Genomic DNA, 18,811 nt, shown 5'->3' on the forward strand with positions numbered 1-18,811 from the left:
TTCTGGCTTTCCTTGGGTTCTGGGGTCCATCTCTAGGGACACAGTCATGGGCCGATTTTTATGGTCACCCCTGTAGTCAGGACTCAGGGTCTGCCCCTCCGGTGCCTGGGGGGGACCCATTCCAGGTACCCACAGGTACCCAGATGCCAGCGCTCCCCTTTATTCACTGTTTTCAGCAGGTATTCTCCCGACACTGTCCCCCATTCTCCTGAAAGTCATTCTTTCCTGGAAAACCCGTGTCATGAGCTCTCAGTCGAAAATTAGTTCCATTCGTCTCCATGCACCCAGGGAAGTGCTGGGAGCTCCCAGGTGACATTTGTGACAATAAGCACAGTAAGGCGGGTGTGGCTACTCCAGCAGTCAGCACCCCGTGGTGCTCAGTCACCTGCTCCCCTTCCATGCCTGTAGCTGGTACAAACTGGGCACTCCAGACCTGCGCCCAGGAAAGAGTGAGGCCAGGCGCCCCTGCAGGTCAGTGTCCCTGCCAGGCCCGTCCCTTCCCAGGAGTCTGCGCTGTGCTCGGGTCCAGCTCAGGCCTCAGAAAACCCCGTGCGCTTCTCCACCAGCTGAGCCCAGGTCGCAGGGCAGGGGGGTGGGGACGCGCTGGGTGTCAGGCCCAGGGGGCCCCGTCTCCAGCTCCCGTGCGTGGTGACTCCTCTGTGAGGTCCCTTTCTCCTCAGGTCTGTACAGAGGCTACTAGACTTCAACAATGGCAACTCCCTTTGCCCCATCATAACGTAAGCTTCCCGCCGAGTGACTCGTGTGTTAGAAAGGGAACTAGAGACCTGTGGTGGCGCAGTGGATAAAGCATGGACCTGGAAATGCTGAGGTCGCCGGTTCGAAACCCTGGGCTTGCCTGGTCAAGGCACATATGGGAGTTGATGCTTCCAGCTCCTCCCCCCTTCTCTCTCTCTGTCTCTCTCCTCTAAAAAAAATGAAAAAAAAAAAAAATTTAAGAAAGGGAACTAGAACCAGAAAGCAGTCCAGAATCATGGGGGAGTCAAAAGAAACCCCACTGGAGACACGTTTCCTGTGGGGCTCTGGCCGCAGGGAGAGGCTGCAGGCTCCCTCCTGGCACACTGCCCCTCCCCCCGGCCCTGGCCTGGATCTTCCTGTCACGAGCACCCTGCGGACAGGATTGCTGCACTCCGGACCTCACTCCTACTTGGAAAGCACAGGCACAATTAGGAAACTTGCTGTGGCTTCCTGAGGCTCTCTGGGGGGCCGATGGCCCCGCAGTCTCTCGGCCCTGGTCCACAGTCCCCTGGGCGTGGGGCTGCCGGGGGCCCATGTCCAAACTCCTCCAGACAGCTGGGCTTCTAGCGGAGCGTGCTGCGGACAGCCTGTGTTCCCTCCTCTGGTAGGAGGGACAAGGCAGTGCTGGGGAGAACCAGGTTGTCCAGGCAACTGCCCAGTGCCAACTCTGGAGGGGGTGGGGTGGGAAGGTCGGGGACCCTCCAATCGAAGGGGCAAGGAGGGAGGAAGAACAAAGCAGGCCTGGCTTTCAGCTGGTCTGTTCCCAGGAGCCTGGGCAAGTCGCCCCCCCCCCCCCTTGACGCTCCCACGGAAGCCTTCCCGGGGCCTCTCCCCACCCACGACCCCCCAGCTAGTTTCCCAGGAAAGGACAGTTTCCCAAAGGCCAGGGGGGAGGAGCACCCGAACTTCAGTGGGGACTATTCCTGGCTGTGCAGAGCAGCCATCGGCATATGAAAGGCGGCCAGGGCAGCCTGGGCACAGGCCAGGCTGTAACTTGAGCACCAACTGCCCATGGGGACCTGGGTGAGGGCGGGGTGGGGAGGCCAGTGGGACCCTGCAGCCTGCACTCCCCGAGTCTGGGGCGCACACAAACGTCCCCCAAGCCCTGGCCCCCTCTCCCACGGAGCCTCCACTCGGGACAACCCCGGAACAGCAGGGCAGCGCCTGGGCTCGCCTCACCACCCCCTAGCTGACCCGAGGCCCGCTGACACAGATGGAGCGCTCTAAGAAAAAAGGAATTGCCTAGGTACCCACCAGCAGGCTCTGTGGTGGGGGAGGCCCGACAAGGTGGCATCCAGGACCCAAGGCTGCGTGGGGATGAGTGACAGGCCCCCCAGGAACGGGAGTCCCCCATCTTATTTCCAGAGCTCGGTGGCTCAGCTGACCTCGCTCTGCTTCGGAGAAAGAACAAAACCTGCACTGAGTTCTTCCTTCCCCACGAGCTGTGCTGGCCTTCGGGGCACTTGTTTCTGACTCGGATTTCTGTCCTGGGCCTTAGTCACCACACTTCCTGTCCCGGCAGAGCCTCTGCTGCAAACCCAGTCCCTGGCCGCCTCCAGACCACGGCTCTCCTCCCCCGGGCATGGGGTCCGCCACTGGAAAATGCCACTGTTGTTGAAGCCACTCGGTGGCCAGGCTTGCACTGTGGCAGAGGCTGGGCACAGCCCTTCCGCTCAGGAGCAGGAGGGGCCAGCAGCACTGTCGAACAGCTGGCTGTCCAGTCTTCTCGGAGCCCTGAAGGATGGATGGTTCCTCCTCACCCTTCCTGCCTCCCAGACAGAGCCTGTGCCTCTGTCCCTGGCTCAGACCCAGGGACCAGGGGAGGCCCTGGGAACTGCTCTCTGGGCCCTGCTGCGGTGTGAGTGGGACGGGCGTTCAGGAGGGCAGGGGGCTGGCTGCCGCTGCTGTGGCAGTGAGTGGGTGACAAGACCAGCGTGACTGTGATAGGCTTGTGGGGGCAGCAACTGCCAAGACTGGAGAAGCCTCTTAAGAAATCGGTGGACTTCCAAGTTCACTGAAAAGGGGAAGCGAGTCGGCACTCTGGATGGGGGGGCAGGGGCGTTCTTCTCCATCGCTGCGGCAGGAGCGTCTCGTGCCCACGCCAACATTCCTCCACTCCACATGACACCGTGTGGCATGATCCCCAGGGCCTCGGCGGCCTTTCCCGGGGGACAGTCTCAGGCTCGGGAGCAGGCAGCGGCGTGGAAGGAAGGGGGGGCGCAGGCCCCTGCAGGCGGGGCAGCAGCAGCTCCTCCGGTGCATCTTGGCCACTTCTCAGGGCAGTGCCCGGCCCCCTGCGACCAGAGCCAGGCACTCCCTGCAGAGCTAGGCAGATACGGTTTTGTTTTCCTTCTTGAATCAGGTTTGGACAATCACCGTTTGGCGGGGGTGAGGTAGGAGTCAGGAAGATGGTGGGGTGAAACAAGTTGGTAAAGAAAAGCAAATCACATTAATCTTTTCACTTCGTTCAATCTATAGCAAAGGGCCTTTTTTACTATGTTGATTTAACTGGAAGGACTTCTTGACACTTGGCACCCCGTGGGCTTTTGGTCCTGGCCGCAAGAAAAGAGTGGAGTCCCCAAGAAGCCGCTTAGTTCTTCAGGCCATCCATCTGGTTCCGTCCTGAGTCAGAAGTGGAGCAGTGGGGGAGGGGCGGCCCCGGCCCAGGACCCGGCGCGTCCTGAGCCCTCCAGGAAGCCCGACAGACGGAACACATCAGCCACAGTCAAGACTTAAGAGAACATTTATTTTATTGGAAGGTCGAGGGGACTTTACAAGAATCTGAAGCTGATAACTAGACAGGGAGATAAATAAAATACAAAGCCAGTATGTTGTGGCAAAATTCCAGGAAACACACTGAAAAAAACCCTTTACAGTTTAAAACTGCTTTACTTTATACATAATTACAAATTAATATACAGCATTTGGGTCTTAACCCCCTTCTTACTTAACAGGCTTTAGCACAGAAACGTCCACACAGAGTTTGAAACGAGACACGAGAGCAGAGGTATGAGGTGTGCGTGCCACCCGCCTGCACCCCTGCGTCGCCCGTGCCCAAGGGACGTGACCCTCCGGAAACCACAGGCTGAACCGTGACCACAGGGCAGGGCCCCGTCAGTGCTGGCGCTGCCCTTCCGGTCAGGCGGCTGCGGAGGGCAGAGGGGCTCACATGGGCGGAGGGGCATGCAGAGGACGGGGGGGGGGGGGTGCACGTAGCGGGGAGCCCCCCCCACCGCCACGCAGGCCGCTCGACTGGGCGACGGGGGCCAGTCAGCTCGGGCCGTGGGCCCTGGCAGCCGAGACTTTAACCACTGGGGCTCACCCATCTTTAAACGTTGGCGAGATGGAGAAACAATTCCAGGGCCTGTCCTTTTGACAAGTTAAATTAGATGAAGACATGGGAAGAAGCCTTTTTTTCCCCCCACTTCTGGCAGCATTAAAACATTTTTCATTTTAAAACCTGACCAGCAGGCAGCAGACTCCAGAGCTCTGGCTGACTGGGAATGTGAAGCTACAGTGGAAGAGAAAGGAAGACGCAAACGAAACAAACTCCTGGCCCTTCCTTGTCGCCGCGGGTCAACGGGATCCCCGTGCTGGGTGGGGACCCGCCAGTCGGGACCTCAGTCGTGTGTCCGACGGTCCTGCTGAGGGAAGGCAGGCTCGCAGCTCTCGCTCCGCCACCTCCTTCCTCCACATCCCGGGGGCATCCGGGCGTGGCGGGAGTTGGGGGGACGGTGTCCCCTCATTCCACCAGGACCGTCTCTAACCCCTCCCCATGCTCGCTGGCCACCCATCAGCCCGGGAGCAAACCCCTGCTCCGTCAGCACCAGCGTCCCTGGGAAGGAGAAACAGCTATGGAAAATGAACCTCAGACACAAAAGGATGAAACAGAAACTTCTTCTGTGAACAGCGGCTTCTGGATCAAGTTCTGGTCTTTAAGGCAGAGCCTGTATTAAACCCCCAAACACTATACCCCCCAACGAACCCCAAGGGCCTGACACGTCTGCCCACTCTGCCACCGCCAGGGGACTGGGAAGGGAACAGGTGACAGTGAGCAAAGGGACCCCTTTCAGTGGTATTACCCTGAGACTTCAGAGGAAAAAAGGTAAGATTCGTACCTTTCCAAAAACAATTTGACACAGACTTCTTGCCCACAGATGTCTCTCATGGGGCAGAGGAGGGAATGTTGGCAAAGGCTGAACTCTGGCAACGGGCATGTTTTTAACCCTCTCCGTTTTCAAAGAAAACAGCTACAGACACAAAGCCAGCTGGCGACAGCATATAAAGTACACACGTCACCCAACTAGGTGACAATCACTGAGATGATGTACTAAGAGAAGACATACCCTCCTTCCTACACTCACCAGGTTCTGGGAACTCAGGAGATGTCTCTTCCACCCCCCCAAACTCACACACAGTGTGGGCATCTGACTCACTGGGCTTGCTGCAGAAGCACAGCTTCCTCGTGTGGGGACAGCACAGGGACAGAACGTAGACAGGGCTTAGACTCAGACCAACGCAGTTCTGAAGGTCACAGGCACAAGCACAGCAGCAAAACCCCAAGTTCACAGGGTAGAGGTGGTGGAGGTGACAGAGGTGACAGACACATGGAGCTGCACAGGCCTGGGAGTCTGAGACAGAACAGCATCACAGCACCTCTGTGATGAGCGTGCGGGCAGCCTACCTCCCGGGCACGTGCCCCCCGAGCCCAGGGCGGCCTGGCCCACGCCGACCCCCAGGGAGAAGAATGTGGGTCCTCATGGGCCAGGGCCTCCCCTTCCCGCAAATCACTGCTCTGTGCGACAGCCTCGGAGTGACGCCAGCAAGTGGCAAGGACAGACAGCTGAGCTCCATGCAGCTCCGAGGACAGCCAGGGCTGCCGTGGCAGTCACTTGAAGCTGAGGGGACAGGCGGGAGGTCTGGGGTCTTTGGGGGGAAGGAGGACGGAGTATATATTACAGTTTCAAGAGAAAAATCAGATGTTTCTTTTTTCTCCCTAAAGTCTGTTACAGAGGGCAATAAATCTCCATGACAAAAACAGGCAGATGTCTCTCACAGGTGGCAAGTTTCTTAACTCAAGCAAGAAGACATCCCCTGATCAAAGAATGAGGTGGAGTGGGGGGGGGGGGGGGAGGCACGGCCCCCCCCCCCCCTCCACTCCTCTGAGCCTCCAGGCACTGGGACACCAAGGGGGAAGCAGCCCGCCGCCCGGCCTCCCCGCAGTGATCAGATGAAACCGTGGGATAGTATGTTCGCCCTTTCACACACACATGCGCACACGCACGCACACACACACACAATAAATAAAACACATCTAAGCTAACCATTTTAAACCAGACCTCTTTCAAATAAACTGAAAGATAAATATCTCCATCTGCAAGGCCAGCTTGCAATTCACCACAAGCACCAAGTTACAGGTTGTTGTTTGTTAAAAAGTATGGTCAGAGACCCATGCTCTGTGGAGCAGGAAGCAGGACCCAAAGGTTGCGTGAGGCAGGAACTTCCCAGAGTCCCCGCTCCTGGGAGCGGCGGCCGGGCAGGTGTGTGGGGCCTCGAAGGGAACGTCCCCCGCGGACCATCCTGCACCTGCTGAGCTGGGACAAGCAGAAAGCAAACACGGCCCAAACACAGAAGGAAAAGAAGAACATAAAACACGGCAGCATCTGCGGCATCTTCAGGGGCACAGTACAGTCACCAAGAGACCTTTAGATTTTTAAAACATTTTAAGAAATGGACTGAAAGTTGCCAAAGCCTCTTGACACAGAATGAGAACCTTCCCGGCCACACCCGGATCACTCCTCTCGTCCACACTGGTGCACACCCCTATGTCCGTGCTCACACCTTCACCTGAACCTACTTCTTGGCCACTGTCCTGGGACAGGGGGGGACAAGCTCGCTGCGGGAGAAGCAGGTGGCCCCCCTTAGTGGAGCGCCAACAGGACAGCTGTCCCTACAGGGAGGGCCCGAAGGAACAGCTTCCCCTGGGGGGCCATTGTGAGGCCTCAGGAATACTGTCAGAAGGCCGTGGCCACTTCTACATGGTCAGTGACAACCAAAAAGTGTCACACTGTGGGGTGACGGTGAGGAGGCCTCTCTACTTCATCTTTGCCCAGAATATGTGGGCATGCATCTTGGAAAGCCAGTGTAGAATTTCACCCGGAACTGACTAATGAAATGAGATCCTTTCTTGGCATGTAACAGGAACAGCAGAACCAAGGCCGTGCAGCTCACGTGCATCTTAGCCACACCAGGTCTTTCCTCCCTGGTTTCGACAAATGTGTGTCAGCCCTTCTACACTGTCATAAGGCACACACACTCACAGGGTGAGGCGGGTGGGGGGCGACACCCCGTGGACCAGCAGGTGGGGTGCCGAGCACCCGTGCCCTGAGCCATGCGTCTGGGACGAGCCGTGTCCCTCAGCCGTGCACGCGCACACGGGCCGCTGTACGTGAACACACAGCAAGTCCACACCACCTGCCACCTCAAGGCCGCCAGCATCTCACACTTCACTTGGAAACATTCTTTCCACTTTTAGGACTTCCTGACACATCCCAGCCCATCGCCTGAACTCCGGGGACACGGCTTTGGTGCAGTGTCCTGAGCAGAGCTGGCCCCCATCCGCCCGCGTGCCGCTGCCTGTCACCAGGGCGGGGAAAGTCCAAGGCCTCCTGACCCACCCCGGACTCGGGACCGCTTGTCCCTTGGGTGCACGACCGGGCCAGCGCAGGAGTGGACGCTGAAGGGCACGGTGTCAACGTAAGAAGGTGGGCACGCAGGGACAGCGGGGTGTGGGCTGGTGACTTGGCTAGTGGAGTCAACGGTCAGCAGAAGATCTCTTCACCCTCTGCGGGCACTTCTGACGCAGGGCCATCTGCAATAAGGAGCAAGACGGAAAGAGAAATTCAGAATAAAGACTGACCTCGCCCCCCCCCCCCCACACACACAAGTCTTCTGAGGTGCAAACAGGCGCCAGGCAGGTGGGCCGTAGCTGCCCGCAGGCCGGGTCCTCGAGTGGCTCTAAGGAGGCGCCTGCCACTCCCGACCAGAGGCAAACCCTCCCTCCTGCAGAGGGAGACGCACCCCTAAGGAGGAGCGGCCAGGCAGCTCTGGGCGAGGGGGCCCTGCCCAGTGACTGGTCATTAGCTGTGACCGTGGTGGGCATGCACGTTCCCTGCTGAGCTTCGGTCCCCCGTCTGTCCTGGAGTTCTCACCGCCTCCTTCCCATGGTCACTGAGGAGCCGGCGTGAGCCCAGAAACGCTCCCTGGGCACGAGTAACCACAATCATTCCTGGACGTGGCCCAGAAGGGCAGGGAGACCGAAAGTGCCCCGTTAAGGGTTTGCATTCCTTAGATCACAAAGGGCTGAAACGCAGCCCTGCCCCACTCTACGCACACGTGCTGCCGACGCCGCTGAAGGTCAGTCCCACCTCTGTGGGCAGAGCGAGTGGGTTCAGGGAGAAAGAAGGCCGTGTGGCCTTGACGCCCCCAAACCGCCCCTTTCGTTAACCTGTCCCCCGTCACTACCATCTGTTTGCCCTCGTCAGGACCCAGGGACCAGAGGCCGCAGGGACACGGCGTGTGACTCACCCCCAGGCTGAGCGCGGCCGCCTTTGCTCTTCTTCTTCTTCTCCTTCTTGTCCTTGTCCTTTGGCTTTGCTAACCCGAACAGGCGGGAGGAGGCGCCGGGCGCTGGGGTCTGGCTCAGGCCCTCGGGGCCCCGGCCGCTCTGGCTGCTGGAGCTCAGTATGTGGAAAGGCCCCTTATCTCTGTGTGTCCGAGAGATGCTGTTCCTCTTGGGGGACACTGAGAGTTCTGAGTCCAACGACCCGGACTTGGATATCGAGGGTGCAGGTGGCAAGGGGGCGTCCTCGGGGCTGGGCAGGAAGGAGGGGATCCGCAGCAGCTTGGTGTGTTGTTGTGACACCTGCTTGGGTGCAAGAGGAGAGGTCACTCAGGGCCTGAGGTCAGCTGGCGGCTTCATCGCGACCCGTGTGCCAGGACTCCCTGTCCTCCGTGCAGAAAGATTCCTTGACTGCCCTCCCCTAGCAGTACTTACGGAAGTGTTAAAAATACCACCTTTGACACCATTACTATTTTTACTGCACACACTTGACAAGTCAGCATCATAGAGAAGTAACAGGACCTTGAATGAAGCAGCTAAGGGGACTCCCCGCCCTGAGGAAACGGGGGGGGGGGGGGGCTGCTGGTCTGCACACTGACTCGTACAGGGATCACTTCATGGCTAAAGGGGTCCAGAGGCCTGTTCAGGCCAGAATCAGAAGCTAGGCGGGGAGTGAAGTTTATCCCCAGTTTCTAGCCAAAGGCTCCGCCAAAGACACCGCAAGACGAGAAGATCGGCCTACCTCCCGCACTGTGCCGTGGTGGCGGGAGGAGCCCGTGTCACCAGAGCAGTGCAGAGCCCTATGCTGCCCCGCCTTGCGTGACAGCCTCTGCAGGACACAGAGCTGCCTTCCTAAGGAGACGGCGTCTAACTCTGTTTCACAGTCCAGGGTCAAGCAATCAATCAAACAGCAACATGACATGAGTAACTAGACAGGCAGTCTGTGCGTGCCCAGGCTTTCTGCCAGCCACGAGCGTCGTGTCCCAGGACCACCCCGAAGTCTCACTGACTCTGGACTGGGAGCATGTGCAGTCTACCTACTGTAGGGGAAAGCCTTCCCGGATGGGCAGCCACTGCTCATAGAGAAAGGAGCTCCCAGCAGCTCAGCACAAACAGCCTCTCCACAGACAAGTGACTCCCCACCCCGTAGGGGGCGTTCTTCCCTGTAACCCCCCATCCATTCCACATGGCACACATCAGGGCCACTTCCTGCTGCCTGGTGACCCAGCCACTGTGTGGTCCCTTCTCCTTGGTGCGGTCCCCACCAGCTACAGGCGCCCACAGGTGCCCCTGTCTGTGTGGCGCAGAGCAGAGGGGCTGCCCATGGGCCACTGGGAGGACCGCCAGCTCAGACACGCTGGGGAGTGCCCGTCACCGCCCTGACCACGTCCCCAGCCCTTCCCTCTCCTCAGCAGCTTCACCTGCCCTTTCAGTGTAAGACAAGATTCTCCACAGACAGCCCTGTGCCTCTGTGTACTTTCCCGATGCTTGCTGTCACGTGGTGAGGCAGCGACAGGCACACCGAACACTCTTCCCTGGACCACTACCACTACCCAGCACCGGACCCCACCTGGCAGACAGGGACAGCGCACACTCCTCCCCCACCCCGACCCCGACCCCAACCTGGCAGACGGGGACAGCGCATGCTCCTCCCCCACCCTGACCCCAACCTGGCAGACGGGGACAGCGCATGCTCCTCCCTCACCCTGACCCCGACCCCGACCCCAACCTGGCAGACGGGAACAGCGCATGCTCCTCCCCCACCCTGACCCCGACCCCGACCCCAACCTGGCAGACGGGGACAGCGCATGCTCCTCCCCCACCCTGACCCCAACCTGGCAGACGGGGGACAGCGCACGCTCCTCCCCCACCCTGACCCCAACCTGGCAGACGGGGGACAGCGCATGCTCCTCCCCCACCCCGACCCCGACCCCAACCTGGCAGACGGGGACAGCGCATGCTCCTCCCCCACCCTGACCCCAACCTGGCAGACGGGGGACAGCGCATGCTCCTCCCCCACCCCGACCCCGACCCCAACCTGGCAGATGGGGACAGTGCACGCTCCTCCCCCACCCCGGACCCCAACCTGGCAGACAGGGACAGCGCGCTCCTCCCCCACCCCGACCCCAACCTGGCAGACGGGGACAGCGCATGCTCCTCCCCCACCCGGGATCCCACCTGGCAGATGGGGACAGCGCACGCTCCTCCCCCACCCCGACCCCGACCCCAACCTGGCAGACGGGGACAGCGCATGCTCCTCCCCCACCCCGACCCCAACCTGGCAGACGGGGACAGCGCATGCTCCTCCCCCACCCCGACCCCAACCTGGCAGACAGGGACAGCGAAAGCTCCTCCCTAGACCCCAACCTGACAGACGGGAACAGCGCATGCTCCTCCCCCACCCCGACCCCAACCTGGCAGACAGGGACAGCGCACGCTCCTCCCCCACCCGGGACCCCAACCTGGCAGACAGGGGCAGCGCACGCTCCTCCCCCACCCGGGACCCCAACCTGGCAGACGGGGACAGCGCACGCTCCTCCCCCACCCGGGACTCCAACCTGGCAGACGGGGACAGCGCACGCTCCTCCCTCACCCCGGACCCCAACCTGGCAGACAGGGACCCCAACCTAGCAGACTGGGACAGCGCACGCTCCTCCCCCACCCGGGACCCCAACCTGGCAGACTGGGACAGCGCACGCTCCTCCCCCACCCGGGATCCCACCTGGCAGACGGGGACAGCGCACGCTCCTCCCCCACCCGGGACCCCAACCTGGCAGACGGGGACAGCGCACGCTCCTCCCCCACCCGGGACCCCAACCTGGGAACAGCGCACGCTCCTCCCCCACCCGGGACCCCAACCTGGCAGACAGGAACAGCGCACGCTCCTCCCCCACCCGGGACCCCAACCTGGGAACAGCGCACGCTCCTCCCCCACCCGGGACCCCAACCTGGCAGACGGGGACAGCGCACGCTCCTCCCTGGACCCCTACCTGGCAGGCGGTGCGGTCAGCTGGCCGCTGGCTCAGCCGCTCGGCCTCGCGCTTCAGCTGATCCTGCTCCTTGTCCAGCTGCTTCTGGGCAGCACGCAGCCTCTCTAGGTCATGCTGGTAGGCGCCCTTGCGCTGCTGCAGCTCCTCCCGGTCGCGCTCCAGGTCCTGCCGCGCCCGCCGCACCTCCTCCTCGCGCTGCGCGAGCTGCGCCTCGCGCTCCTGCAGTGCGCGCTCCCGGGCCTCCCACTCGCGCTCGCGCCGGCGCTTCTCGTCCAGGTGCTGCGCCTGCTGCCGCTGCAGGTTGGCCAGGTCCTGGCGCTGCTTCTCTAGGCTGCGCTGCTTCTCCTGCTCGACCAGGGAGCTAGGCCTGGAGGCGCTGCGCATGAGCGCCCGCTCGCTCAGCATCAGCTTCTGGTCCTCGATGTAGCTGTCCTGCTGCAACACCACGCCCTAAGGAGACACGTCCGGGATAGCTGCACCCCAGCCGGAGGACGGCGCTTCCTGCGCCCCCAGCCCGCACCGGGGCTGCGGTCTCCAACAGCCCGCACCCTGCCTCGTGCTGTCACCCAGGGATGTCACTGCCGCGGGGCATGGGTGTTGTGCTGTCTGCAGGCACTGGGTGGGGACTGAGTTTTGGAGGTGGGAGCAGGAAGGATGGTTACATCTTCAGGCTCAGAACTAAGTGGAACTGGTGGGCATTCCCAGGAAATGCCAAAGCGGTGTTGTTTTGGGAGTGGCACGTCACCCAGGTACACAGCGATGGAGAATGGGAAACTCCTTGTCACTCCACAGCTCTTGAGGCAAACGGCCACCCCCAGAGCATGTGGGCAACTCTGGGCTTGCGGTTCACCCTGTTCATCAATCCCTGTCTCAGAAGGTCAGCGGCACTGTAACTGCTGTGCTGTGACCTCTCTCACCACGCGAACAGCCTCCCTTACACTAAGGTCCTGATGACCCACATGCACCTTTGGCACCCAGGCCGCCCGACAGCGCACCCTTCGCGAGGTTCTGGAAAGCAGTGGAGAGTAAGAGGAGGGCACGCACCTGCAGCATGCTGAGCAGCTCATGCAGGTGGACGATGCTCTGGACGAGCTGCTGCAGAGGAACAGGGAAACGGCACGTCAGGGCTGCGGTCCGCACCCCGCCTCTCGGCCCCCACCCAGGTAACCTCCCAACACAGCAAGGGGTTTGCACTTGAACGAAATATTTTCAAACTGAAAGCACCAAAGAGAAGAAGCAGGTTCACGTGAGCCAAGAAAAACAAAACAAGACCAAGCAAACAGCTCTGTGCGGGAGGAACGTCAGCACACAGTAAAATGTATCGTAAAACTCCAGCTGTTTAGAATGACTGGCACAGAAATGACACACACACAATCTAAAGAGCAGAGCCGTGAAGCACATTGTAAGAATCTGGTATACGATACAAGGAGCATTTCTAAATCCACAGGGAGAAATAGTCTATGAATTGTTGAGACAACTGGCTAAATCTTTGGAAAAAATCGGGTTCACACAGAAAGCAATCAAATAGATTTATATGTTTGTGCATGTTTGTGTGTATGATAGGACCACAAAAGAGCTATAAGAAAATAGGAGAATATTTTTCTAATCTTGAAACAGGAAATGCTTTTCAAAGGCAGATGCACGCCCTGGCCGGTTGGTTAGAGCATGCTCCTATGGCGTGGACGTTGCCGGTTCGATCCCCAGTCAGGGCACATACAGGAGATGTTAATGTTCCTCCCTTGCTCTCTCCTTTCCTCTCTCTGAAATCAATAATATATATATAGGCAAATGCAATGGAAGAAACCATGCACCCAAATTTTCAACGTACGCTATGTAAAATTAAGAGGCTAAAAGGACAAACTGAAAAGAAAGCCAAGCAACAAAAATCTTTGATTTAAAGAACCTCATACAGAGTTAAGAAACAAACACACTCAGAAAAACAGGCCAGGAACGCAAACCAGCAACTTATAAAGGAAGACGTACAAATGGTTGATAGTGTGACATACTGAAAATGATTTAGCCTTACTTGAAATCAAGTAAGAGCCAAATAAAAAACACCACTTAAAGACATCAAATCAACAAAACATCAGTTAAAAAATGAAACTCTCCCTGGCCGGACAGCCCAGATGGTTAGGTTGCCAGCTCCGTCCCCAGTCAGGGCACACACAAGAACAGATCAATGTTTGTGTCTCTGTCTCTCCCTTCCTCTCTTTTAAAATCAATAGATAAGTTAAAAATAAAATAAAGTAATAAATGGAAACCCCCGCTGCTGGTGAGAAAGATAGGAGGCGTTCGTGCTGACGGGCAGGGACGCGCTGTGCACGCCCTTCCTCCGGGCAGCGGTGCGCGTGCAGAGCCAGCAGGCCCGGGCAGGACCTCTGGGCTGCACTGCACAGACGGCAAAACGGTCGAGCGAGGGGGGGTGACCACGTGAACCCCGGTACACGACATCACAGCACACACCGTGACTGAGCACATCGAATAAATACGCTCAAGGACATGCGTCTGATGTGTGAGAAAAAAGCTCAGGATACGAAGGTGGGGAAGCAGTGACACAAGCGGTGTGACACTGTTTATTACCACTCACACTCACACAGGTGCAGACACACAAACATGGGTTACGTGTGAGAAAAGGCTAGCAGAAACAGAAGCACCGGACATTTAACCCTACTTAATTCTCAGTGGTGAGACAATGTTTATCAATTTTTTTCTTCACATTGGACAGTTTTCATATATTCTACCAAAAGAATATGTAATGTACTGCTTTGATAATATTAAAAATGCAAAAAACATAATCCTCAGGCTTAACATATCTGAGAATACTATTTACCCCTCATTTAAGCTCATTCTCAATCAACAGAGAAACTTAGAGCAGTCGGAGGAGCGGTGGACTCCGGCTGAGCGTATGCACTGCATAAAACTTGGTCTTGCACAATCGCCTACCTGACTCTCCCCACTAAATAATGGGAAAACCAACAGGAAGCTAAATTTAAAGAGACAGACACCATGAGCAAAAGTCAGTGTACGAGCAGGTCTATTCATTTCAGGATGACTGCTGAGGGGCTTCCTTCAGGACACCACAGTATTTGGACCCCTAGGCCAACAAATACAAAACAACATCCCTCTGTGCTTTAGAAAATAAGGGAAAGATTCCACTAATACAAAATTTCAAAACAAAGCTCCTCAGGAATTAAGAGCCACATAAAGTTCAGAGAAGAGGTGACCTCGAGGGGGCTTCCCAGGGAGCAACGGGGGTGGCCCCTGCCGGAGAGCAGCTCCCTACAGGGCCAGCGGGACCCCGCTGAGGGACCCCACTGCGGGATGGTGGCAAAGACCAAGTCCGAGTCGGATCTCTAATGAGCAGGACGCCAGGGCCACCTTTAGGGTGACACTCGTGTTCGTGCTGAGTGAAAAGCAGGGCTCCGGGAAGAAAACTCAACCTGAGCCACTGCAGGGTAAGAAATGGCTACATGGCGCGGCCCGCAAGGTATCTGCCGTGTTCTGGGCGCGTGGCTTCGGCCCAGGACTGTGTTCCAGGAAAGGTGGCCATGAGCTGCACTCAGCATGCGGGTGCTGGTAACCCCAGCAGGGCGGCTGCCAGGGCATCCAAGAGAGCAAGAGGCTTCCCACAGCAGTGCCCCCACACCATGCCCAGGGGGCGCCCTGGGGCAGGGGAAGGGAGGTGAGGGGCGGGGCAGCCATGTGCTGAGGGCATAGGGCACCACCGGGAGTCAGCCTGTTTACACCAGCGACACCAAGATGAGTCCTCCTAACCTAGCAATTTCTGTAACGGCATGCCCTTAATTAGCTCATAATGTCCTTACCTCATTGTTCCTCTTAAGCATAAATGCCAGGTTAGCATTTCCACCCTGTAAAACAGAAAGCACGCATGTTAAACACACGAAGATCGGAGGGGGAAAGCCGATCTGCCGTGTGCCCGGCTCCACCGCAGTGCCCACTCTGGTATGTCCCCGGCAGCCCCTCCTCCCAGGGAACGGCTTCCGAGGCGGAGCTGTCGCTCCAGCCTTGGAAAGAGTTCAGGTTTATCTGGGGTATTTAAACCAACCTCTCCATGGAACTGGTCCTGGCAGGACTGTGGCCAAGTGACGACTGTAAATATGAGTTTCTAAGCCAGTAAGACCAAGTGGCCAGTAAATGGGGTCTCTTAACTGGGCTATGTGTATAAAAATGGGCTTTCCTCTTAAGGCTCCACTGGAGCAAAAGTTGGCCCAGGCACTGAGGACGGCTCCATGGCCTCTGCCTCAGGCACTGGAATGGGTCCAGCTGCAGCGGAGCAACACCCCAGATGGGCAGAGCATCGCCCCCTGGTGGGCATACTGGGTGGGTCCCGGTTGGGCGCATGCAGGAGTCTGTCTGTCTCCCCGCTCTCACTTCGAAAGAATACAACAAAAAAGGGCTTTCCTTTTAAAATAAAGTCAGAAATAAAAACAGCAAGTCAGGCACCCAGATTATAAATTCAAAGGGGCATGCCAAGTGTAGTTTAGAAAAATATACCTTTTTCAGACCACTATCCGATTCTGTTCTCCTAAGGTCTTGGCCATCATCTCCCTCTTCCTTGTCACCTCCTAAACAAATAAACAAGTTTTTTTTAAAGTTGTGAAACAGATTAGCCAAGAACAAAAATCAATATACACAGCTGAGGGGTATGGTCCTTCTGAACCCTACTCAAGCTGAAGAATGAGAAGCCACTTGGTGGCCGTTACACGATTATTAATGGTTGTTGCTGATGCAGAAGGACTGGAAGCAAATGGAAACACAAGTACTATCACTGCGCTGGCTACAGCTGAGCTGAGATCCCAGGAACATCTTTATTATTCAAAATGGACGTGACCCTGACCGAGGTCCCGGGACACTCAGCAGCTGGATCCTCGGCAGGATCTCACTACAACAGTTACTGTCGACCAGGACGGCCGGGGGGGCTGCTGAGCATGGCCCGCCTGCAGCTCCGAGCTGCTCAGGGAAGCACGACAGTTCACAGTCAGTCACCTTTGGCAGCGTTCATCTGATGGCTGTCGAACCCTCCAAAGGTCTCCGCTCTCCGGGGCAAGGAAACAGGGCCGACCGTGCCTTCCTGCCCCACGGGGCTGCCGGCGGGCTGCCCAAGGGGGCCTCCCAGGCTTCCGCTCACCAGACCCTGAAGGATCTCCACTGGGAAAAGGAAACATGCAAACTCCATGCGTTACAAAGCTCAGTCTCGCACGCTGAGTCGTGTGGAAAGGGAGGGAGAGGGTGGCGGCTGCACATTAATCTAACATGAGCAAGACTCAACTACAGTGGCTACAAGAGGTACTTGGCCACAAAGCACAGAGAAACACAGGCGATTGCTGTGAAAGTCACAGCACCTGTGCTTTCTGGAGGGAGGGAGGGAGGGAGGGAGTTGTGAGGAGAACAGGACATGTGGAAGGGCTTGTAGGGTGTCGGCCACATTTTATCTCTTGATGTGGGTAGTGGCTACAAGAGGCTCACCACTAGAGCAGAACATTTGTGTCGGGTTGTGTTCTATACTTGTGCTCCGTTTTACAATAAAAAGTAATACTCGTGTTTAAGCCACGTTGGGCAGACATGAATAAGGGGCAACCGTGAACATCAATTACCCTCATTGATTGCACTTTTCATTAAAGGGCCGCCTTTGAGCGCCTCCTCGGTGTTGGAGCGGAAGAGCACCCGCGGGCTGTGGGTCGGGGAGCACTCCTCTGGCAAGGGCGTGCTGCACTCGGTCATGTCCCGGAAAATCATCTCCTTCTTCTCCAGTAAGCGTAGGATCTGCTGGTCCTTCTGCTGAAGCTGTTCTGCAGAGGGTACAGAAAAGGTCTGCTGAGCTGACAGCTTGGTATGATGAGTTGGCTGGACAGGAGCGCCACCTTGTGGTGACTTATGGGACAGCAGAGGGCATAGCTTTTCCTCCTCACTTTAGTTTTCCTCATTAGGCTATACCAAGGTTTTGTTCTAGGTCTCTGAATTTCTGACACCAACCGGCATTTTTGTTTCTACTTCCTTGCTTCCTGCTTGTTTCTCCACCCTCTCTTCTCTTCTCTGGCTGGTGCCCGCCATGACATCTACTTTTCCACAGTCACGCTCACTACTCAATCGAAGGTCTTTGTGTTCTCCTTCCAGCACGGATTCCTCCCTCCCCTGAGGACACCATTGCTTCTCATCCTAAAATCCTTTCGCAGGCACAGACCTGTCATCTGCAGCAGAATCCAGGTCCCCTTGGCTCCGTCCTGGGCTGCCGTCTGTCTCTTACACACATACTCCTGGTGATCTCATTCACTCCATGGCTAAATTACTTCCTAGGTGCCGACAACCCACAGAAAGCATCCCGAACCCGGGTTACCCTCTTGACAAGCACCAGACCACTCGGTACCACTGTCAAATGCTGGTTGAACACAATCAATAAGCACCCTTCTCCCCAAACTGCCTCAAGCTCATTTGTGAACGTCTGGCACAGTCGCCAGGGTAGCTGTTAGGGAAGCAGATTCTTTTCAAGTACCTTTCCGTCTTGTTTAATATCTGCTGTGACCATGCAAATTCCTCTGTGACAGAGGGTCCAAGAGCACTGACACTGAGGTGACAGACTCCGTGTTCCTGCGGCCCAGGGTCAGACCATTCTATCACTTCTGCACCAGGACCGCGTCAGCCCCAAGCTGGCTTCTCTTCTGTTAAAAGCTATTCCCCTCCCTGTTTCCAGGTCCCTGCTGGGGCAGCCCAGGGACCCAGGTTGGGAGGGACCGTCTCCTGTGACCACACACCTTCCACAGACACGGGACTTGGACCACTCCCAACAGCTTTACCTTTTAATTCCCGGGCTTTGGTGTCCAACATTCTCTTTTCTTCCTCATTCTCACTGGGAATTCCTTCATCTTCATCTCTGTTCCTAATACAACCAAAATAAACCAGAAGTTCCTCAGACACCAGTGGCTCCCGGGGCTGCCGGGTCTGGTAGGAAGCGCAGAGGTGGGCAAGGTGGGCGGGGCGGGGCTGCCGGGTCTGGTAGGAAGCGCAGAGGTGGGCAAGGTGGGCGGGGCGGGGCTGCCCGGTCTGGTAGGAAGCGCAGAGGTGGGCGGGGTGGGCGGGGCGGGGCTGCCGGGTCTGGTAGGAAGCGCAGAGGTGGGTAAGGTGGGCGGGGCGGGGCTGCCCGGTCTGGTAGGAAGCGCAGAGGTGGGCAAGGTGGGTGGGGCGGGGCTGCCCGGTCTGGTAGGAAGCGCAGAGGTGGGCAAGGTGGGCGGGGCGGGGCTGCCGGGTCTGGTAGGAAGCGCAGAGGTGGGCAAGGTGGGCGGGGCGGGGCTGCCGGGTCTGGTAGGAAGCGCAGAGGTGGGCAAGGTGGGCGGGGCGGGGCTGCCCGGTCTGGTAGGAAGCGCAGAGGTGGGCAAGGTGGGCGGGGCGGGGCTGCCGGGTCTGGTAGGAAGCGCAGAGGTGGGTAAGG

General features: G+C 57.9%; 1 protein-coding gene across 7 annotated transcripts in view; it reads right to left on the reverse strand.

The window, feature by feature from the left end:
* Window positions 1-3,488: 3,488 nt before the first annotated feature.
* Window positions 3,489-18,811, reverse strand: part of AKAP13 (A-kinase anchoring protein 13) — a 288,721-nt gene continuing 273,398 nt past the window's right edge. For 4 of the 7 annotated variants that reach the window (XM_066355280.1, XM_066355281.1, XM_066355279.1 and 1 more), the window contains 9 exons: window positions 18,180-18,262; window positions 16,983-17,177; window positions 16,375-16,536; window positions 15,883-15,953; window positions 15,192-15,236; window positions 12,412-12,462; window positions 11,368-11,817; window positions 8,344-8,680; window positions 3,489-7,627 (listed from right to left, as the gene is read on the reverse strand). In XM_066355280.1, coding sequence (XP_066211377.1) covers window positions 7,578-7,627; window positions 8,344-8,680; window positions 11,368-11,817; window positions 12,412-12,462; window positions 15,192-15,236; window positions 15,883-15,953; window positions 16,375-16,536; window positions 16,983-17,177; window positions 18,180-18,262 — 1,444 coding nt within the window. In that variant the 3' untranslated portion in view covers window positions 3,489-7,577. Of the gene's footprint in view, window positions 7,628-8,343; window positions 8,684-11,367; window positions 11,818-12,411; window positions 12,463-15,191; window positions 15,237-15,882; window positions 15,954-16,374; window positions 16,537-16,982; window positions 17,178-18,179; window positions 18,263-18,811 lie in introns of all 7 variants that reach the window. The other 3 variants (XM_066355277.1, XM_066355283.1, XM_066355282.1) reach the window with 1 other exon arrangement.

This window comes from Saccopteryx leptura, chromosome 13, assembly GCF_036850995.1.
Source record: "Saccopteryx leptura isolate mSacLep1 chromosome 13, mSacLep1_pri_phased_curated, whole genome shotgun sequence".
Taxonomy (NCBI): domain Eukaryota; kingdom Metazoa; phylum Chordata; class Mammalia; order Chiroptera; family Emballonuridae; genus Saccopteryx; species Saccopteryx leptura.